At 41.5% G+C, this 22,443-nt stretch overlaps 7 protein-coding genes across 7 annotated transcripts; 3 read left to right on the forward strand and 4 right to left on the reverse strand.

Annotated features, from left to right (window-relative positions):
• Positions 1-96: 96 nt before the first annotated feature.
• On the forward strand, positions 97-2,727 carry CSE1 (Cse1p; the record flags this gene model as incomplete). Its single annotated transcript, XM_018879626.1, has 1 exon — positions 97-2,727. One exon carries the CDS (start codon positions 97-99, stop codon positions 2,725-2,727), a length of 2,631 nt encoding a protein of 876 aa, XP_018737525.1.
• Positions 2,728-3,114: 387 nt separating this feature from the next.
• Positions 3,115-3,465, reverse strand: CMS1 (Cms1p; the record flags this gene model as incomplete). Its single annotated transcript, XM_018879627.1, has 1 exon — positions 3,115-3,465. One exon carries the CDS (start codon positions 3,463-3,465, stop codon positions 3,115-3,117), a length of 351 nt encoding a protein of 116 aa, XP_018737526.1.
• Positions 3,466-3,983: 518 nt separating this feature from the next.
• On the reverse strand, positions 3,984-5,741 carry UTP18 (Utp18p; the record flags this gene model as incomplete). The annotated part of the gene is made up of 1 exon (XM_018879629.1): positions 3,984-5,741. The coding sequence occupies one exon, from the start codon at positions 5,739-5,741 to the stop codon at positions 3,984-3,986; it is 1,758 nt and encodes a 585-aa protein (XP_018737527.1).
• Positions 5,742-11,043: 5,302 nt separating this feature from the next.
• ICE2 (Ice2p) lies at positions 11,044-12,762 on the reverse strand (the record flags this gene model as incomplete). The annotated part of the gene is made up of 1 exon (XM_018879630.1): positions 11,044-12,762. The coding sequence occupies one exon, from the start codon at positions 12,760-12,762 to the stop codon at positions 11,044-11,046; it is 1,719 nt and encodes a 572-aa protein (XP_018737528.1).
• An 808-nt stretch (positions 12,763-13,570) lies between these two features.
• UTP25 (Utp25p) lies at positions 13,571-15,748 on the forward strand (the record flags this gene model as incomplete). Its single annotated transcript, XM_018879631.1, has 1 exon — positions 13,571-15,748. One exon carries the CDS (start codon positions 13,571-13,573, stop codon positions 15,746-15,748), a length of 2,178 nt encoding a protein of 725 aa, XP_018737529.1.
• A 305-nt stretch (positions 15,749-16,053) lies between these two features.
• LAP2 (Lap2p) lies at positions 16,054-17,958 on the forward strand (the record flags this gene model as incomplete). Its single annotated transcript, XM_018879632.1, has 1 exon — positions 16,054-17,958. One exon carries the CDS (start codon positions 16,054-16,056, stop codon positions 17,956-17,958), a length of 1,905 nt encoding a protein of 634 aa, XP_018737530.1.
• A 352-nt stretch (positions 17,959-18,310) lies between these two features.
• AWJ20_2674 (ubiquitin protease cofactor (predicted)) lies at positions 18,311-19,723 on the reverse strand (the record flags this gene model as incomplete). The annotated part of the gene is made up of 1 exon (XM_018879633.1): positions 18,311-19,723. One exon carries the CDS (start codon positions 19,721-19,723, stop codon positions 18,311-18,313), a length of 1,413 nt encoding a protein of 470 aa, XP_018737531.1.
• Positions 19,724-22,443: the final 2,720 nt, after the last annotated feature.

Genomic DNA, 22,443 nt, shown 5'->3' on the forward strand with positions numbered 1-22,443 from the left:
AAAAATTTTATTAAACGAAAATGGACTGACGATGAGGGAAATTATTTACTTCCTGCTGATGATGTTAATGCTTTAAAGCAAGAGATCATTGGACTTATGATTACCCTTCCCCAATCTTTGCAAGTTCAGATTGGAGAAGCTGTCAGTACTATTGCCGATAGCGACTTCCCTGACAAATGGGAGAATTTGGTTCCAGAATTGGTTTCCAGACTCGGTAGTGATATCAAGACTAATAACGGAGTCTTGGCTGTGGCTCATTCAATTTTCAAGAGATGGAGACCCTTGTTCAGATCTGATGCATTGTTTAAAGAAATTGCTCTGGTTTTAAGTCAATTTTCAGTACCATTTTTGGCTGCTTTGAAAGAGACTGATAGCTTAATAGAACAGTCCAGCAATGATAAGAACAAACTTAAAGATCTGTTTCAGTGTCTCCATTTGCTTGTGAAAATCTACTTTGATTTAAACTGCCAAGATATTCCAGAGTTTTTTGAAGACAACTTGGATACTTGTATGAGCATCTTCCATAAATATTTGGTTTACAAGAATCCAGTGTTGGAAACGGCTGATGATGATGAGCCTAGTGTTGTTGAATTTGTCAAATCCAGTATTTGCGAGGTACTGGAATTATACACTCAAAGATATTTAGATGTGTTTGAGAGACTATTATCCAATTTTGTTCAAACTACCTGGAACATGTTGACAACCACTGGAATAGAACCTAAATTCGATTTGTTAGTCAGCAAAGCATTAGGATTCTTGACTTCAGTGGCCAAAGTTCAACAGCAAGCTAATAACATTTTTGCTAGTGACGAAGTCTTGGAGCAAGTCGTCAAAAATATTGTGTTGCCAAATCTGTCACTAAGAGCAACTGACGAGGAGCTGTTTGAAGATGATCCAATTGAATTCACCAGACGTGACCTTGACGGTTCTGATAGTGATACTCGTCGTCGAGCCGCAACCGATTTAATCCGAGAATTGGCTGCTCATCTTGAAGCCAAGGTCACAGAAGTTGCTATGAAATATGTCAATGGGTATTTGGCCACTTATAACTCGAATAGAGTCGAAAACTGGAGAGCAAAAGATGCTGCAACATATTTATTTTCAGCAATTGCTGCAAAGTCCAATATGACCAGTGCTGGTGTTTCTTCCACAAACCTTCTTCTTGACATTGTTGGGTTCTTTGCAGAGAATGTGGCTCCTGATCTTGTGGCTGAGAGTAATGTGCATCCTATTCTTAAAGTTGACGCTATCAAATATATCTATACATTCAGGAACCAGCTCACTAAGGATCAGCTTATATCTGCGTTTCCCCTGTTGTCCAGTCTTCTTTCGTCGACTGATTATGTCGTCTACACGTATGCATCGGTTACAATTGAGAGAATTCTCTCTATTCGAGATACCACTGGAAGTAACAACAGCCTGATGTTCCAAAAAGCCGATATTGCACCTGTTTCTCAAGATCTGTTAACAAATCTTTTCAGACTTATTCGCCAGGGATCAACCAGTCCTGAGAAACTAGCAGAGAATGAGTTCCTTATGAAATGTATTATGAGGATTCTCATCACGTCTCAAGAATCGACAGCGCCTTATGCTGAGCATCTCATACACGAGTTGGTCGATATTACTGTGACAATCTGCAAAAATCCATCAAATCCCAAGTTTTCGCACTACACCTTTGAGGCCATTGGTTCCATTATCCGGTTCGATGGTGCCATAGTTGGAGCTGACAAGCTTGAGAACATCATTCTTAATCCGTTCTTGCAAATTTTGGGCGGTGATGTCACGGAGTTCATTCCCTACGTATTCCAGGTTCTTTCTCAGCTTCTCAATACCCCAAGACCTAGCAAGGGCTTGCCAGAGGTCTATCAACCTCTGGTACGACCCCTTATGTCGCCAGCTCTATGGGAATCCCGTGGTAATGTCCCTGCTCTGGTTGGACTTTTGGAGGCTATATTAACTCGTGGAAGTGAACTGATCATCGAAACGGGCTCTCTAGAGCCACTGTTAGGTGTGTTTCAGAAATTAATCGCTTCGAAAGCCTTAGATGCATTTGGATTTGATTTGCTTGAAAAGATTTTTTTATATCTTCCATTGACTGCATTGGCCCCTTACAACAATCAAATTGCACTAATCCTTCTGCGCCGTTTGGAGACTGGCAGAACCGACAAATATGTTTCTAGGCTTTCTAATTTCATTTACTTTTTGGCAGCTGTTGAAAACAATCCAGGTCTGGGCCCCATATTCGCAGTTGAGTTTATTGATTCGGCACAAGCTGAATTGTTTGGTCAGATTCTTGAACGATTCATTTTGCCTTCTACCCTGCAAATCAATGGATACTTTCCACGTAAGATTGCTGCTATTGGTCTCACTAAAATAATTATGCAAAATCCTAAATTTATCGAGGGCTCATATTCAAGCAAGTACTTAGTATCACTTCAAACATTAATCAAACTCTTGAAATCGGCAGTAGCCGAACCGCTGAATGACTCTACAGCCCTGGATTTAGAATTAGATCTTGACGAGATCTCATTTGGAGCCTCATTTGCTAAGCTTGCTACAACCTCAGTTCATCCATACGATCCCGCTCCTAGTATCAAGAACCCGAGCGAGTTCTTTATCTCTGAGCTTCGTCGAGTCGCTACCCAATACCCTGGACCCGTGTATCAATTGATTGGCCAGCTCCCTGATGATAGTAAGAAATACTTGAATCAGCTTGGTTTCACTTAAGCAGATTCATCCAGATAGACTTCGTATTTAATCATAATATCATAATATAGCGCCATCAAACATCGTCGCAAGCCACCCACCGCTCGTAACGCATTTGAAAAAAAATTGGAATAAATTACTTATAAATAAATTAATTATCTAGTACAAATAAATTTTAGCATTGTTCTCAGTGAGAGTGCGCAAAGTCGATACAGTGTCGTCTAAATCCCAAACATTATTTGTCTTACTATCAAGAAAAGTAGATTCTACAACGATTGCTTCAATCCTGCTAACATCGAACATCCCATCCTTGATCAGTCTATTTAGTCTACCAGAGGTCGATACAGCAACGGCACTTCTAGTTTTGGTTAATTTTACGTCACAAACAATGGATATTGGTAGTAATACTTACTTTTTCATTTTAAGCGCTGTTTCATCATACTTTGTAGAATTCTTCTTAATCAATTTTATGGCTCCCCCTTTAACTGCCTTCAAGCCTCGAGTTACATCACATACTCGCAGTGCTGAGAGCGACAACACAACAACAAGCTTTTCTTTGACAGATGCACTGAGAACTGGTTCAAAGTATTGATTCAAAAACTTGGGTAAGTTTTCCAATGAACGAGACTCCACAAAATCAGAAGTATCTACAAATTGAGATTCATGAAGGTATAATTCATTCAGCTCAACAGTGGACAAATCAGGATTTCTCCTTCTCACTTTACCAGCGATGTAATCGGCAATCAAACTAGTTGACATAGAAGCTAACTGTGATTTTTGCTCCACCAGATTGGAAACCTTTTGTTTTTTCTACAGTTGTTAGCCAGTGCCCAGTAGTCAAATTTATAGCCCATAGAAACAGGTTTACTTACTCTATCCTTGAGCTTGTCATTATTACCACTCTTATTTTTTTTACTTTTCGCTTGCTTTCTCTCTATGTGGATTTTGTCTTTATTTTCTGAATCATCTTCCTCATCCCTTGACTTTCTCTTCTTATTAGTAGTCGGTTCCGGCTCCGCGTCTGAGAAAAATTCAGGGGTCTCAAGCTCACCATCCGACTGGATATCAAAACTATAATCTAGACCATCATCCAGGTCGTCAGCATCGATTTTTTTTATCATTTTGACTTGGAGAATAGTTGATGACTTTGAGTCCGACGATAAGATCTGTATCAAATATTTTTTGCAGCCGTGCTAACTTATGCAGCAGAGCAGGACCCTGCAGGAAGCAGGTTCAAGGGCAAAATTAAACTCATGCACAATGCTAATATTATTAATTTAAGAGTAATGGTTAAACTTCCATAGTCGGGCTTTACCAGCGTCATTACCCGCACAGATCATTTCAGTACCCGGTGTGAATGCAACAGATGTGACCCTTCCAAGTGGGGTACCGGAAGTTGGCCAATTTTTAAAGACGGTGAATGATGGAACATGGGCAATACGGAATGAATCCTTTTTAGCTCGAGATCCCATAGCAAGCATTTGCCCATCGGGCGAAAATTGTAAACTACTGATTGAGGTGACAAGCTGATCTAGTACGGCCTTGGGTTTGTAGATAGGAGCTTCTGCTTCGGATAACTTCATGCCTACCACAGGATTTTTACGGTCATAAACATTGACAATACCACTAGCACTTCCCACTGCACACCACCTGTCATTCTTACCGCCAATGGACATAGTGGTAACACCCAAACCACCTTCATCTTTCCATTTATCGGAAAACTTGCGTGCTCTAGAGTCCCACTCCCAGATATCTCCCCCGGTGTTCACAATGGATAGATTTGAAAAGTTACCAGTCTTATGCCATGCAATATCGGCAATCACACCTTCAACCTTAGCACCTGTAACCCATTGTCCTGACGCTGTTGATAATATATTGACCCAGCCACCACTACCAATGAGGCCAATATATTGGCCATCTGGCGATAGTCGAAACTTTTCCATACTTTTCTGACTGTCTTCATGTCCGTACATTCTAGTGATGGTATCCACCTTACCAGTTTCGATGTCCCATATGTACAAATTACGTCTTCTTCCACCTGCAAACACCTTTGTTCCATCTTTATGGAATAGAGCTGTTTGGAATGGTGAGCTTCGTACGTGAAGTGATGTGGCAACTGGATTTGATTTACCATCTATGTGGTACATTCTCAAAGTACGGTCATAACCACCCGAGAGTAACAGTGGATGTGTTGGGTGGAAATCTAAAGTTTGCACACCAGATTTCGATACTAACGAAGAATTGGCATCCTTGAGACGAGTGATATCAAGAACGGATGGCGGTAATAACCTAGGTATCGACTTGCTGATATAAGTTGATTGTGTTGTAAGTAATTTAGCCAGTGGATCAGCTGTAAGTGCACGAGGCTCCTCCGAGTCGTCCATTTCAATGTCATTATCTTCTTCATCGCTTGAGTTAGAGTCCGATTTTCCTTTTGATTTAGGTTCTTCTTGTCGAGCCCATTTAGGTACTGGATACATTTTTTCGAACCGGCTTCGTAATCGGCGAGTGTATTCTTTGCCATCAACTACATTATCAGCCAGACTTTTGCGGAGTTTCTTGAGTTTATCGGATGACTTCAGAGATACCTGCAATTTTTCATCGTCTGAGTCAATCCAAGCTGCAGTACCTCCATGAACATCAAGTACTGAATCAGGATCTGTAAAATCGGATTCATTATCTGAATCATCTACATCAGAGCCAGAGATATCCTCATCATCACTAATGTCCATACCAGCAGCGGCTGCACTATCGTCAACGAAAAATAGATTATCATCTTGAACAGCTCCAAAATCATTATCAGCATCACTGCCTTCAATTTCTCGATCACTCAGTTCTCCATCTTCATCATTATCCCCCTCATCATCACCAAAATTATCCAAATCCAAGGCTTTCAGTCCAGTCTCGAATCCATCTAAATCGCCAAAAACAATCTTTTCGAGTTCTAACTCTTCCTCATCTTTCTCCAGATCTTCTACATCAGACTGTGGCTCAATAGGCTTCTCAGCCTTTGATTTGTTATTTTTGCGAGCCATTATTTTGTTTCGCTTGAACCTCGAAACAATCTATACATCAGTCCAATTCCAGAAATTTTTATTTTTTTTCACTGATAGTTAAGCCCTTACCCTTATCAATGTGAGCTCTGCGAGCTAACCGATAAAGAGAGCCCCTAACCCATATTATTGTTAGCTCGGCGAGCTACCCGCAGATGTAGAGTACCTAACCCGTATTGTTTCTACCGTCCAATTGTTTTCATCCCCTCTCTCAACGATTATTTTATTATTTGGTACCAGAGGACCGAAAGATGGCGCGATTTAGAGTTCACCATTGAATTATAAATACGACCCTTTCTCCCTACTGGACATTTTTATATTATGGAAATATTTTCTATTACAACTATTATCAATATATCTTTCTTACCCATCATTTTCTCACTTGCATATTAACGCCTTAATGAAAGTAGTGAAACACCAGAGAGCCAGATAAAAAACAAAATCCCTTATCCGAAGTGAGTGCCGCTCGATAACAATTATTGTGTAGAGTCAACCTCACAAATAAAATTGGTGGACGACGAATGCGATTTTGGTCCTCTGCGGTTCTTCTATTTTCTTTTGTTGTGAGTGAGTTCAGGGGTTTTCAGATTGTTAGTCTTTTTACATGTCTCTCTCCAGTGAAGTGCTCCTTCTACTTCCCAGCACGTACTGTCCTTTCAGCGGCCTGCACGATACAATCGACACATCTCTTCTGCCAGCGTAGTATCAAATCTACATTTATCTACTAAGCAGTTGTCTCTCCTGCAGATTGCACGATATCCTCGACACATCTCATCCGCCAGCAAAGTGCACAAGACATATCACCCAAGTAGTTATCCTTTCTGAAAGCTGCACGATAAACTCTGCCTAACATCTGCACCCCTATTCCAGCAATGACTGACGCCGATCTCAAAGAGTTCGAGTCCGGCGGGATTGACGATTCCGCTACGGATACTTCTTCTGATGTTTACACGTATTCTATCAGATCCTCTTTCAGATCTTCTATCAGCTCTTCTATCGCTTCCTATCAAATCGAGTCTGACGATCTCGAAGTCCTGACAATCAATCGTGGTTCTTTTAATGACCTCGTCAATTATGTTCAGAGTCTTGAGATTGATACATCCACACCAGAGGGACTGGCTCATTTCTTTGATGTCGTGACCTGCCATCTTGTGGGCATTCGCGACAATCACAATGTTATCTCCCGCTTCATCTTTAACAAACTCCCTACCGTACTGCGCTCCGTACCTAGAGTCAGGGAACAAGCCAGTCTTCTTCCTTACCGTGAATACATCAAGTTCCTCGAAAGCATTTTCTATCTTCTTTTCCCTCTTCACAATCCTATCACTCTAATCGTCATTAAAGTTTATTTCCATTATATTCCCTGGGAACAGTTTCTCACTGATCTCCAAAAAGCCCTCAGGGATATACGGGATGACCCAAAGTTCATGTACTCGGAAGTCACCTCTTATCTCGCTGCCCTCTGTCCTGTCAGCGTTTGGGATCGTGTTGCCGACAAATATCCCTACATTCACTCCTTAATCGCTGCTGCCCCGCAAAGACTCCCGGATGCCAAACGTGTCGTTGCGGAACAATGGGATTCTTTCATTACGTCTTTACGATCTTACACCACTCTTCACGACTTCTACTCACGGTCCATACCGTACCGTGATTTTCCCACAGACCTGCCTCAATTAAGAACATTGACAACCTTGCCTCACGACGTCATTCGACGTTCTCAAAATGAGCTCGTTGCCATTCATCAAGGTTTAAATAGCCCACTCTACGCTATTCCCCCCAGTCGCGGTCTAGATCTCTTCGGAGACATCGACCCCCGTTTCTACCAACATTTACCAATTTATCCTCCCCTGGCTTCTACCGATATCGTTCCCTCTACATCTTCTCTATATTCAATTGTGCCCCATCCTCAACACGGTCCTGCTTCCTCAGCTCCACCTCCCTCATCTTATTATCCTGAGTACCCCTATTCTTACGGGAACTCTTTTTCAACAGCTGATTTTCCACCTCACAACCCATCTCAAAAACTGTCAGCTCTCCACACTTCTGCGCCTTCTCCTCCTGACGAGTCGAATCCACAACCGGCCCTTCCTCAGGCTCTAGCCGAAATCATCTCCTTCTTTACTAAACTACAAACTTCTTCTTCGTCTTCTTCTTTTTCCCGTCCTTCCCCTTCGTCTTTCCAGAAAAAGTCTTCCAAGCGCTCTACTCGTAGTCTATGCGTGTTTTGTGATCAAGGCCACCATCATAAGGCCTGCTCTGCACTACAGGCGGCCATTTCTAAAGGTTACATCACTTTTCACCCCCAGCTTCGGCGGCTACTGGACCCTTACCAAGAGGAGTATCAGACTAACTGGCACAAAGGTGGAATACAAGCCACGAAGCACTACCGCATGACTGTGCGCTATGTTGAGGCAACGAAAGGCTCGTCACCAACCGCTTCCTCTCATCAGCAAAGGGCTCTCCCCGGTGCTTCTTCTGCCGGTTCCTATTCCTCATCCAACGATCGTTTACAACTTGAAGAGTCTAATCTAACTGAAGCTGAACTGGCGGCCGTGAAGCACATAATCTCCCTTCCAGAAAGGATCACGCGCAGTCAAGGTAAACATACTAAATTAGAAAAATCGCCTATAAAATTTCCACCGTCTGCTTCTTCAGCCGACCAATCTCACGCTTCCTCTCGGGTTTCCATTGCCCCGGAGGAGTCTTCCGGAACTGCTTCTTTAGCACCCTTTGCTTCAGTGAACACCTCACGTCCCATCCACGCTGCTTCTCCAGCCGACCAATCTCACGCTCCCCCTCGGATTTCAATTTCCCCGGAGGAGTCTTCCGGTTCTGCTTCTTCAGCGCCCTTTGCTTCAGTGGACATCTCACGTCCCACTAATGCTGCTTCTTCGGCGCCCTTTGATTTAGCGGACATCTCAAGTCCCACTCAACCTGCTTCTTCAGCGCCATTTGTTTCGGCGGACAACGCATGTCGCATCAATGCTGCTTCTTCAACACCTGCCGCCCCAATTACGACCTCTACCCGCGTACCTTTCGTTTCTGCTGCTGATCCATCCTCACGCTCTCACAATACCGCTGCTCCCGCCGGTTCTTCTAAAGATCATCTTATGACTGATGCGGATACCGAGGAATCTCTTCAAAGCAACACAGACCAATTCTTCGACATCCTGAAAGAATGGCCATTATTGCATCAATATGAATCGAGTCTTGGTAAATTTCTAGAAGCCAGTAGACGTGCTGGTAACCCCACACCTCATCGTTCCAAGAAAGTTCCTGCCCTTAGTCCTAACGAGGAAGACGAAATCAAAGAGCTCTATAAATGGGCTAACAATATTGACTTGAGTGCCTACTCCAACTTGGTCGAACTCGCTCAAGCCATCCCTCATCTTATTCGTTTCCTTGCAGATGAACTTTCACGTAAAGTGGCCGTCAACAAATTAGCTGCTACTCACAGCATTGGTACAAGCTACGTCCCTCTCACTCTCTGTCCCTGTTTCATCGAGGGCCTCGCTCTCGAGAACGTCATTATTGACTCTGGGTCCACCAGTAACTTCATCCATGCCTCGTTGGCCGATAAGCTCCAACTTCCCCATCGTCTGTGAGCTCTGCGAGCTACCGGCGGATGAAGAGTCTCTAACTCATATTATTTCTACCGTCCAGTTATTTTCTTTCTTTCTCTCGACTAGTTATATTATTATCTGGTACCAGAAGACCGAAAGATAGCGTGATGTGGAGTTCACCATTGAATTTTAAATACGACCCTTTCTCCCTACAGACATTTTTATATTATGGAAGATTTTCTATTACAACTATTATCAATATATCTTTCTTACCTATTGTTTTCTAACTCGCATATTAACGCCTTATTATGAAAGTAGTGAAACACCAGAGAGCCAGATAGATAAAACAAAAGCCCGAATCGGAAGTGAGTGCCGCTCGATAACGCTTATTAGCCTCACATCAATGCCATTATAGCCTAACCCGCAGATATCTTACTGTCGGAGAATGGCGGTGATAGAAGGACGTTAACTTCGACTTAGGTGGTATAAATATCCGATACTCTTCAATCTAGGACTTGTGGGTGGATTTTCATATAATCAAATTCTGTCCAAAAACCAAGGTCAGACTCTAACTGGTAAGCTTTACCCTGTCTGATACAGTATAACCGGGTCCGATACATAAGGTAACATAACTAAAAAGAATCACATATGCCCAATAAACCAGTAATAGCACTCAAGTTCTATTTTTCACGCAATCTGTAATGGCAAAGTATAGAAACATGAATCTGTTGGTGGTACTAGAGACAACCCCTGGATTAACTAGATTCGACAATAAGTTGCATTCTGGTCACCTACCCAGTAAGCCGTCCTGAACCCTAATACACGTCACCTATATAAAGACCTAATTTTCACTCGTCCAGTTACTTCTGCTTCGTGCTTATGAATTGAAAAATTGCGAATCGAAGCTTACTTAAGACAGTTTTGTCACAAGTGCTTTGGGGAAAGTCTCCGGTCACTACTGGCGGAAACGCATCTAGTGTAAAGAGACTAGGTATTTGTTCTCTGAAAAAGTAAAAAGAAGATTGAGATGTGGACTGAGCTGGCGTGCCTGACGATTTGTTGCCTCCATAGAGGCTAGACCTGTTCTGATATCGTTGATATGGCAAACTCGCAGGTGCTCTGGTCGGACTACATTGCTATCAGATCATCTTTTCTTTTCTCAGGGAATGAATCAGACATAAAATTTCGACGATGTAGGATGTTTTCTACAAACGATAGTTATGCAATTGCCTTCTACAGGTAACCCAATGGAGCTTAATCTCGATTCAGTAAGCATCAAATTTTTATCTCAAGCCTGTGTCTTTTAGGACAGTGTATAGTCAAATATACCAGGCTTTTTTATATAACATCCTAAATGATGAAATAAAAATGCAATCATAGAGTCAAGCTCCGAGAGGACAAAGATCCTCGTAGACGAGAATTGCTTAATTTTCTGATTTGGATACCATTTTGTAGTTATATAGTTCTCAATGTACATGCTTAGTAGTGGGGTTTTTCTGCAACTATGAAAAGTTAGTTCTCCATATCTCTCTCTATCTTGACGAGATAAAGACATTTCAACAAATTTTTAAAAATTTTTTAAATCTTTAAATTAAAACAGACAATATATATTGATTATGCAAATGCGTTATAAATTGGTTCTACGTATCAACTGGCTAAGCAAGCTGTAGTAATAGGGCGTAACATCGTAACAGTAATTTTAAAAAGTAACAAACCAAATACTAATCAGTTTTGAAATGATTGCTTATGAGTTCCTGGCTATCTGACCCACCATATAAAAGCTCTATTCCATAAAGTGCAAGAGTGTTGAATATATTTGCCCATCCCCAAAATTGCCAGGCTTCCTTCGAGTTGCCTCCAAGCAAATTAAGAACCATAGAGTACCACGTTGTTTTTGATCCGACAGTACCCTCAGTTGACCCGGGGTTGCGACCATAGACGCTAATGGTGGCTCCAAAAATACTAGAATGCTGCAGAAGAAGATGCGTGTATACAGCAATGATAATACAAGGGGCATATGAGTAGATAATAAAAAGCACTGGTCTAGACTTCGATATCCGTTTCCGCGATGGGCTACTAAAAGATTTAGCAGTGATGGTCGTAGGACCATGACTATTGGTCCGCGAATAAGTTGGATTTGCTTTGCTGTTTGAAGGCGACAATGCTGTCGTACTAGAGGTACTCCCTGACAAGGAAGCCGACGAAACATTTCGGGTAGGAGAGGCCGTTGGTGACAGGGAGTTTGATGGAGTCGGCGGTGGGGTCGCTTTTAAAGAAGGAATAATTCTAGTAGCTGCAAAGAACACAAACAATCGGTATGCCAAGGAGACAGCCACAGAGGGACTAATTGTCGAAATAGTACCAAGGAAAAACTCAAAAGCAGTAATAAACCCCTTAGGAGTAAGTTCAGCAAGTGTTGTAACCAAATTTGTGTACCCAGTAATAATAATTGGAGGAAATGGAGGCACTGTGTTTTGATATCTATGAGGGAGGCCGTTGATAAGTGAACTCCTCGACAAAGTCGATACTGCTTCACTTCCAATAGCAGAAACAGTAGACGTAGCTGATGCAATTGCAGTTGAAACCCCAGCATCACTTGTCTTAGTCAAAAGGCCACCCAATAACAGAATTGATGACAATAGACCCAAGCTACCACCACTGTTGGCGGTACTAACCGGAGTGCTATAAGCCGTCGCAGAAGTTTGCTCAGCTCCAGTAGGAGTAAGGAAAGGAAAGAACAATGAACTGGTAATTGATGACTGGAAATCTGTGAATGTGACATACAAGCCATAAACCGTATAAGAAAATAGCATACTTGACTCCACAGGCGTACCCTTACCGGATATAATACCATATAGACCAAGAAAAGTAGAGATTGTCAAGACAGCGCCTATTAATGTTGCACTTGTAAGTTCAATAGCGACCGGGAATGTATAGATCCTGTATAAGAAATACAAACTCAAAGTCAGATTGGTACCGGAAGCTAAAATCTGGACAAACATCCAAGTATCCGACTTTCTAACGGCCCATCTTGCGATTTGGCCAGTAGCTTGAATTACCAGTAAAGTGCAAAATCCCTCTAAAATTGAAAATAGAGGAGTAGCATGTCTTACAAAGAAGCTCCACGGATAAACAACTTTCATCCATACAGGAGATGATTCTTCAGAAAATAAACTCAAATGCAGAATCAACAGTGAAGGAATAATTATCAAGTGTTGCAGGTAATATAGTATGGACCCCAGTATCGAAAACTTGGTATTCCGACTTACAAGTCGAATAGTAGACATTACTAGGTAAAAAGCCGTTAAGGCGAATGTGAAAGCTATACCACAATCATCACCACCAACATCAAATGCCAGGGGAATGGTGACAATTATCAGGAATAGATAGACAATAGAAAACAACCACTGAACTGGTTTTACCAGGCTGAGACGCGGCATTGTGTGTTAGTTCTGTAAGATCTTAGCGTTTTTATCCAAAAGATATGTGGAATATAGTTTATTCGACCAGAGGTAAAAAGCGGTATTGTCTAAGATGCAAAGAGGACGGTCTAGTGATCCTAAACAGTACAACAATATTTTTTCTCTTTCGACTTTTACGAAGGGGAAGTGATATTTCGAACCCGTATGTGGTAATTAAGCCGAATTACACCTCCAATGGTTATGGGAACGCTTGTCTGATATCACTTGCAAAACAGGTAGAATCTTGTAGGAGCCAGTCACTAAAAAGAGAGGGGGGAAATAAAATCTCCTGAAAGAATTTTAAATCATAAAGTATAAGACGTTTGTTAAGTTAAAAATTTCCCTTGCCTCAGATTCCAACACAAGAGTGTTATCGACTTATGAAGATGTTGAAGGCAATTGAGTGGGTGTCGTCTTATTATGTATCCTTACAAGTGCTAGAAAAGTATATCTAGCGACCTCCTTCTAAATGCGGCTGAAACGCAGCCGTGCGTTTACATCATCTTTCTCGCTTCGAACGAAAGTAATATCCGATCCGTCTCATTATAATAGAATTTAATCAACTATCAAATGAACTTTTAGAGTTGGTATGAAGGTTTTAGAGGCAGTGGAGACTAGCAAGTCAATTTCGTCAGTAATTCTTACCTGAGTTTGTAAGTAAAGGTTATATTCATTAGATGCAGGGGGAGGATTTAATAGCCGTGCTGAAATATGCAATGGGGATCAAAAAAATATATGGGAGATCAGTGTTCAGAAAAACACTGCTAGGACAACAAATATCAGCAAAATGGTGTTTACTGGACGCGGTGGCGGTGGCGGTGGTATCAGAAGGAATACCGGCCGTAAAGTGATGCGTGGCGCAGAAGACTCTTCTCGAAAACGTAAAGATATCCAGGACCAGTCGCGACCCAGTGACAAACCTATAATTGACGAATCTGCTGCTGATATTGACGATGATGATAATGAGAACGATGGAATAGATGCTTACAAGGCACTTTTGACTTTGTTCAAGTCGGATGAGCCACAAAATAAGAAGCGTAGAACTGGTTTGAAAAGGAATGAATCAGTAAATATTTACTCTAAAACCAGGAAGGTGGAGAAAGAGTCTGATAACGAAGATGCTGCAGAGGATGATATTGATAATGTTGAAGGCTTTGATGGTAACATTTCTGATGATATCGAAAGTGGTACCGAAATTGAAGATGATGAAGATGATCTGGATGATGCCGAAGAGAGTGGGGAGATTCAGATTTCCGACGACGACAATGAAGGGGACATAAGGGATCCTTTTGAGTGGCACTTTTCGGCACCTGATCCTGTCACTATATCGAAGGCTGTAGCAGCTGCTTCATCTGCCAGTGGGTGGAAGAAACCAACTAAATATAAGAAAACTACGTCACTTGGAGATAGGTCCATGATAACACTACCTAATGTAGAGGAACCATCGATCCTAACAAGCGAGAATCCATTAACAGTTAAATCACTAAAGTCATTAAAGATCAAGTATCGTTTGGAGGCACCTTTTCAAAGAGTCAATCCAACACTTTCAAGATTGCAGGCTGATATTGCTGGGCCTATGTTTGCATATCAAGATATTCTATTTCCAAGCCGGTCACTTGAGAACGAGGTGGAGCTGCAAAATTTATACGCAGCACATGCCGTCAATCATATCTACAAAACGAGAGACAGAATTTTAAAAAATAATTCGAAGCTGGCATCTGCCTCTGAAGATCACAACCTTGAGTTGCGAGATCAAGGCTTTACAAGGCCCAAAGTATTGGTTCTCCTTCCTACTAGAAATGCAGCTTATGAGTTTGTAAACAAAGTCGCAGAGATTTCGGGCTTAAACCAGTCTGAAAATAGAAAGCGATTCAAAGAGGCCTTTTACGATGATGCAGTCCCCCCAGAGACAAAGCCAGATGATTTCCGACGTATTTTTGCCGGAAATTCTAATGATCTATTCTGTTTGGGTGTGAAGTTCACCCGTCAAGCATTGAAACTATATTCGTCATTTTACTCCTCAGATCTTATTATTGCCAGCCCTCTGGGTCTTCGACTAATTATCGGAAATAAAGAAGACGAGAAACGGAAGAAGCGTGATTATGATTTCCTCAGTTCGATAGAAATAACAATCGTTGACCAAGCTGATGTCTTGCAAATGCAAACATGGGAGAATGTCAGCCATATCTTTAAGCATATGAATTTGATTCCTCGTGAATCGCATGGATGTGATTTTAGTCGAGTTCGAAATTGGTATCTTGAAGAAAACTCAAAGTATCTCCGCCAAACAATCATTTTGTCTCAATATGCCACGCCCGAGATGAATAGTTGCATATCTAAACAGTGTTATAATATCAGTGGCAAGTTAAGAATTCGTCCCACTTATACTGGCTCTATGGCTACTATTGGAATGAGAATTCGCCAAACTTTTACTCGCATCTATGTTCCTGAACATACCCAAGATCCTGACCTTAGATTTAAACATTTTACATCAGTTGTTTTACCAGCTGTGCAGCGTGGTTCATCATACGAGGGTACCCTTATTTTCACTCCTTCATACATGGACTTTGTACGATTACGAAACTATATGGATGATAACAACCAATCCTGTAATTGCATATCCGAATATTCACCGGTATCAGAGGTGGCACGTTCTAGATCGTTTTTTGCTACTGGTCGTACAAAAATGATGCTCTATACAGAACGTCTTCATCATTTCCGCCGATATGAAATCAAGGGAGTCCGCCAAGTAATTATGTACGGAGTTCCAGAGAATCCTAAATTCTATCAGGAAATTGTCCGAAATCTTGTTCGTACAGTAGTGGAGGCCAATGTAGACCCTGAGATGCTTCGTGTCCGCATTATATATTCAAAATGGGACAGCGCGAAACTGGAGCGAATAGTCGGAACGAACCGCGTCGGCCCTCTTATTCAAGGTAATGGCGACGCTTACGAATTTCACTGAAATTGTTGTAATTTATAATTTATACCAAAAACCTAGATTTTAATAATAAAATAAATATTATTAAGGAATTTACATTGCGACGTCAGTGTTCCTGAAGCGCACCTTAATGTAAGCTTAGAGCGGCAGCTCATCGTTAATCTTGATCCTGCATATATGCATGCAATAAGGAACGGCATCAATGTGTGGAACTAGAAAATTTCAATGTTGAAAGACCCCTCACATCTTTTCTTGCTTCTATGCTCTTTGGGTTCAATTTTCGAGCTATAAGATTTCCTGCTGTTTCTTTAAAGTTTGTTAACAGAAGAATGACTAGCACACTACTCGAGAAGAGAAGACCTGCTCAATCGCCGGAGTTAGATCCTTCTACTCTTTCCAACTACAAGAAGTTCACGGTCCACAAAACTGATATCTTCTTTAAGGTTAATTGGACCAAAAAGATTCTCACTGGTTTGGTCAATTACAACTTGGAAGTAAACGACATTTCAACCAGTGATATCGTTCTTGATACTTCTTATTTGAATGTTGCGAACATTAAGTTCAACGGGGAGGAGATTAGAAACTACAATATCGCAGCTAGAAATGGTCCCTTGGGATCAGCTTTGACTATTCCAATTAAAGCTACAAATGGCAAGTCTGATCTCACTATTGAATTTTCTACCACCGATGAATGTACTGGTTTACAATGGTTAAATCCTGAACAAACTTCCGATGGCACTGCACCTTACTTGTTCTCACAATGTCAGGCCATCCATGCCAGATCACTGTTCCCTTGTTTCGACACTCCATCTGTGAAAGTTCCATACTCAATGCACATTGAATCGATCTATCCTACTCTTTCTAGTGGTAACCCTGTTAAAACGAACGAGTCCACTCTTCCTAGTGGCTTCTTCTCTACTGATGACCCTAAGCAAAAGATCTATTCGTTTGAGCAAGAGATCCCCATTCCTAGTTATCTGTTCTCAATTGCCAGTGGTAACATCAAGTCTGCCGAGATTGGGCCTCGTTCTCTTGTGTACACTGAGCCCGGTGAACTAGATGATTGTAAATATGAGTTTGAAGCCGATACTGAGAATTTTATTCAAGCTGCGGAGAAAATTGTGTTCCCTTATTCGTGGAAGACTTATAATGTTCTGGTTTTGCCCAAGTCATTTCCCTACGGAGGTATGGAAAATCCCAATCACACTTTTGCCACCCCTACTCTTATCGATGGAAAGAGACAAAATGTTGATGTAATTGCCCATGAATTGGCTCATTCCTGGAGTGGTAATTTAATTTCCAACTGCTCATGGAACCATTTCTATCTCAATGAAGGTTGGACTGTCTATCTCGAACGTCGTATTATTGGAGCTGTTCATGGTGAGGCTCATAGACATTTCTCGGCCATTATTGGATGGAAGGACCTCGAAGAGAGTATCAAGAGCATGGGAGATGATGCTGCTGCTTATAGCAAGTTGATTGTGGATCTCAGCGGTGGAAAAGACCCTGATGATGCTTTTTCAACTGTTCCTTATGAAAAAGGATTCAATCTCTTATTCCATCTAGAAAACCTTGTGGGTGGCAAAGAGGTCTTTGATCCCTTCATCCCTTATTACTTCAACAAGTTCAAATGTAAGTCCTTAGACTCATATCAATTTTATGATACCATCTATGAGTTCTTCCATGATAAGAAGGATCTTTTGGATACAGTTGACTGGGATGCCTGGTTTTTCACTCCAGGTTTACCTCCTAAGCCTAAGTTTGATACCTCTATTGCTGATGCTTGCTACTCTCTTGCCTCAAAATGGATTGAAGCCCTTTCTGCTGGTGGGGACTATTCTGCCTTTAATAAGGATGATATTGCATCTTGGACTTCGACTCAATCATTTGTATTCCTTGATGCTGTTGCCGATGGTATCGAGAAGCTCGACGTTGAGGTTTCTCAGGTCGCAAAGGCTGCCTCGGCTTTAGACAGTGCTTATTCACTCTCCTCCTCTAGTAACGCTGAGGTTATTTCTCGTTGGTATAGACTTGTTGTTGCCGCCCAGTTGAAGTCTGAGTATGAACCATTAGCCAACTGGTTGGGTACTGTTGGTCGTATGAAATTTGTTAGACCCGGTTTTAGACGACTCAACTCTGTGGATAGGGAATTGGCCCTAGCTACTTTTGAAAAGAACAAGACCTTCTACCACCCAATCTGTCGGGCTATGGTAACCAAGGACTTGGGTTTGTAAAATATTTTTAGTTTAAGAATCTATCACATTTTAATTTAAATATCTAAATTACAAATGGTGGATATGTCATTGTTCCTGGAACCTGTGGTTTAGTCACAGGCACTGGTAGCAGAAGCCACACCTGATAGCCCATATTGAGTAATAACATTACGATTACTATGCTAATATTGTATTAACTAGTCAGATTTATCCTGCTTTACTACTAGAGATGGGAATTGATGACTGCTTTCCACAGGATAACCAGTGTTTGTTTTTTCAATTTTTGTTTATTTGCAAATATGCTACGTTTTGGAGCTTTTATTTTTTTGTCATGTCGTCGTGGGATTCAGGATGATTTATAGAAGGGTATGGTTCAAACTTTTTGAAATGGCTTCTTGAAATCATTGTTGTAGTTAGCGTTGCCACTGTTCTTGCGTTGAGAAGCATTCTTCTTGGCACCACCACGCTTTCTCTCCTCAATGAGGACAACCTGGTCACCAACTTGTAATTCATGCACTGCTAAAGCAGCCTTCAAAGTGGCAGCATCAATGAAATCAACAAAAGCACAGTTCTTAGACTTTTCAACTTGGAAATGAGTCATCTGACCAATCTTCTCAAGTGCTTTTCTCAGAAGGTTGTCATCGATTCTATGGGAGACGTGCTTAATATAAGCAGAGTGGTATTCAAGTGGCGCCTTTTGCTTGAAAGTTTTGCTTTTGCCGCTAGACACAGCCGAAGAGCTAGGGGCAGAACTAGCACTCGTAGATGCAGGAGCAGCAGGTGTAGCACTGTGGGTGGCAGTTCCAGAAGTGACTGCTCCATTAGAGGGGATTTCCGAACTTATTTCAGCTGGAACGGAGTTTGACACAGCGGCAGCAGCAGCGGCAGCTGCTGCTGCTGCAGCTGCGGCCTCTTTCTTGTTTTTAGCAGCCAAAGCAGCCCAAGACAAAGGAGCTGAGGGGACAGCAGGGGAAGGAGGACTTGCAGCAGGAGATGAAGTAACCTCGGACGTGGAAACGTTGGCAGGAACATCCACAGAAACTTCTTTAGCAGAGTCAATCGATTGCTCTTGCTCAGTCGCCTTCTCCTCCGCAACAGCAGGAACCGAAGCTTCAGCTGACGAAGTAACAGAGGTGTCATTTAACTCAGCGGCCGAAGCAGGGGTAACCTCTTGAGCTTGAGGCTTCTGCTCAGTTTCAAGATCGGTAGCTGGTACAGCAGGAATTTCAGCTGAGCTCTCTTCTTTTCCTAGACTTTGAGAAAACAAACTAGATTCCTCAGTTGTCTCAACGTTAACCTCAGCATCTTCATTAGTCACATCCTCTTTCAAAAAGCGGAAAATATCGTTAAGGACAAAATATCCACGGGTCTGTGGCGCCAAAAAGAATGTTTGAACAAACTTTTGTGAAACGTCTTTTCCTCCTTTATTAGCCATTTCACCAAGAACTTGAATAACAGCACCACCATTGGCAGACGGTTGACAGTCAACACTGGAAAGAAGAACTTTACAATCTTCAAAACCATGGCCCTTAATTTTTTGGGCTATTTGAGGTTGTCCATGGAGTGGCTCATCAATTTCTCCTTCAATACCGTGAGTCAAGGTAGAGTCAAGAGTATAAAAGAGATGAAGACGATGAGGTTGCTCACTCAAAAAAGTATAGTATTGTTGAACAAATAGCCAACCAACTTCAGCGATATCAGGGGTGTTCTTTGAAGGTTCAGAGTTGTTGCCATTAGAAGCATGGCCATTCGTAGTGGGCGGGACTGATTCGACCGAAGTACTCATGATTTCACGCAATTATTTAACAAACAAATAGAAAATTTAGGCAATCGAACAACGACAATAAACAACAAGCAAAAAATGTAAGCAGGGGAGAATCAAAGAAAAAACAAAAACAAATAGGAAAATGAAATGAAGAAAGGAAATAAAATGAAACCGTTCTTGGCCTTCTTATGATGTTTCGTTAAATGGAAAAACCGAACAACTTTTGAACTAGAAAGGACCAGGTGCAAGCTTCAACAATATATACAGACAACAAGAAAGTTAAGAAAAATCACCTACCAATTGAGGCTCTTTTTTACACAGCCTTTAAATTTTCAAAAGCGAAAACTCAAGATTAATAAAGTCGCTAGTTGGATTTTTGGGATACTCCTGAGGCTTTTTCAGCTCTGGAACATTCGAGTCAGATGCACAGCCGCACGTTACCGGGACTCCAGGTTTTTTGTAGGTGCTCTTGTGGCCTTGAAGCTGGTCTGATTTTTCATATAAAATTCACTAATTGATCTATATATACGGATTGATCCTGAAAATGATCTGATAGGCGTAGTATCGCTCTTGTACTATGCCTTTATTCCGTTGAGATGGCCTTTGGATTGTTATTTCCGGTATTATGTAGTCCCTCATGAAATGTTGTATGGCTATAGTTTTTGAAATTTTAAAAAATGATATTTAATTGAATGACTATAAGCTATAGACCCCTTAACACTTAAGAATAAGTATTGAGCACTGAGCTAATGATACCTTAAGGCAAAGGCTACATAAACTCGTTAGCCATCTTGTAGCTAAAGCATTGGTATCTACAAAAAAGGAGATGACATAAGAATTGGCATTAAAATATTTGCTTAAAGAAAAGTAAGTGCTAGAGATCCGATAGCAGTGAATCCGAGAACAAAATAGCCGGTTCTGTAAACACCCTTGAGAGTGAGCTCGGTTGCAGTGTCCCAGATCAAATGTCTAATACCATTTGAGATGTGGAATGTGAATGGAATTGAAGCGATAAATTTAAGAGGCAGCTTGGCAATCAAAGGGAGAGCACCAAATACTCCAGCAATTGCATTGGCATCGAAAGATAGACCGACCAATGGACTAACTGCATAACTGAGCAAGAAAAGATAAAAAGCACCACCAAGAGCGACACCGGTCACACGGTGAAGTCCAGAAAGATACCACGTAAGTTGAGGTTGATAAATAGTAAGATGTGGGGACATAGGACGATTGATACGTTGCTTCTTAAGAATCTCTTGGGCTTCTTCTGCGGTTGTGCTTTGAGTTGTGAGAGGTCTAAAGAAAAGTTAGTTTGAACTTGCTTGTAAATAGATGTACGCTTCTTATAGATCATATTAAAATAGAATGCTCGCAAAAGTGAAAAGTAAATGTACCAGATCCATGGTTATTGTCGGACCAGTCGTGTCTAATTCGAAATGGAGCAAACCATCGAATCCAAACTCCTATGGCAGCACGCCTAAAAAACACTCTTTTGCTCACAAATTATCTCGAAACGCTAAACAGCGGTAGGCCCAGTGATAATCGTCAAAGGGAATCGTCGAAGGGATTGAAAATCATAATACGATGAGGTCTGTCTTAACAATCGTAAAGATAAACATGCGTTCGGGTCGGCGGATGCCTGGCAGAGCCGATATAAGATAGAACATCTCAATGAAAAGAACTTACCTGTAAGCAGCAAATAACAGTTGAGAAGCTCTTTGAGCCACCAAGGGTCTAGAAGAAGCTAGATATTGTTAGAAATTCAGCAGATAATCAATCTTTCAGAGGTCATCTCATAGCCTGGGGTCATCAAAAGAGCAGGACCACCTGAAACAAGCCCGATCTGACCTATGCCTGGATAAAAGAAAAGCATTTTCAGCGACATACCTCTCAAAAAGCTCTGACCAACTGAACGACGAACTGATAACATTTTGAATATTTATGTTGTATATTTTAGAAGCTCAGTCAAGTCAAACTGATGTTACTTATCGGACTGAACGACTGCGGCAGTGAATGAATAAATTCCACCGACTGTGGGGAATTTGGCCAATCAGCGGCAGTCAATATAATAACAATGTTGGGAGTTTGACCTTTACATACATACTATGCGGTTACGCATCAGTTACATTCAAGAGATATACGGGAAATTTTCGTAGCATCACATTGCCGTGAAGTGTACATAACTGGCGTATATTGATTGGCGGTCACATCTTCGACCCCTGGGAACCATCTGGACCGGTTTCGGAGGATCCGACCCCCAGCAGCTGGAACAGCAGTAGCGCACGGCTGGGTGTTCGCCGTTGACCCCATTAATATATACTGACTAAATTTTTCAGGGCAATTATTTTTTTCTTTTTTTCTTTTTTTTTTTTTTTACAAAAAAAAGAATATGATCCAAGCTTTGCAATTGCCGTGATCTGACTAGGAGCCCTCCCGGTTTTCTTTCGCATTTCTTCGATTTTCTCGACAATCTAAGAGGATCTCATCTCCTCGGATTTGTTGATTTTAAAATAATTTTTAAATTCGCAGCTTCTGAGTCAGTTCGACTTGTCCGCACTTCGACCAGACTCGATCATTGGATCTGATCCACCACTTTCAAACAAAACTTCTTGAAATGTAAGTTGATACGGCCGTCTCATTAAGCCAGTGGATACAGCCTCTGGTTACAGACACGATTTTATGATGAAGAAAAATTTTTTAGACGTTAGACTTCTGACTCACGTTCATGGAGAAACGCAAAT

Source organism: Sugiyamaella lignohabitans, chromosome B, assembly GCF_001640025.1.
Source record: "Sugiyamaella lignohabitans strain CBS 10342 chromosome B, complete sequence".
NCBI lineage: Eukaryota > Fungi > Ascomycota > Dipodascomycetes > Dipodascales > Trichomonascaceae > Sugiyamaella > Sugiyamaella lignohabitans.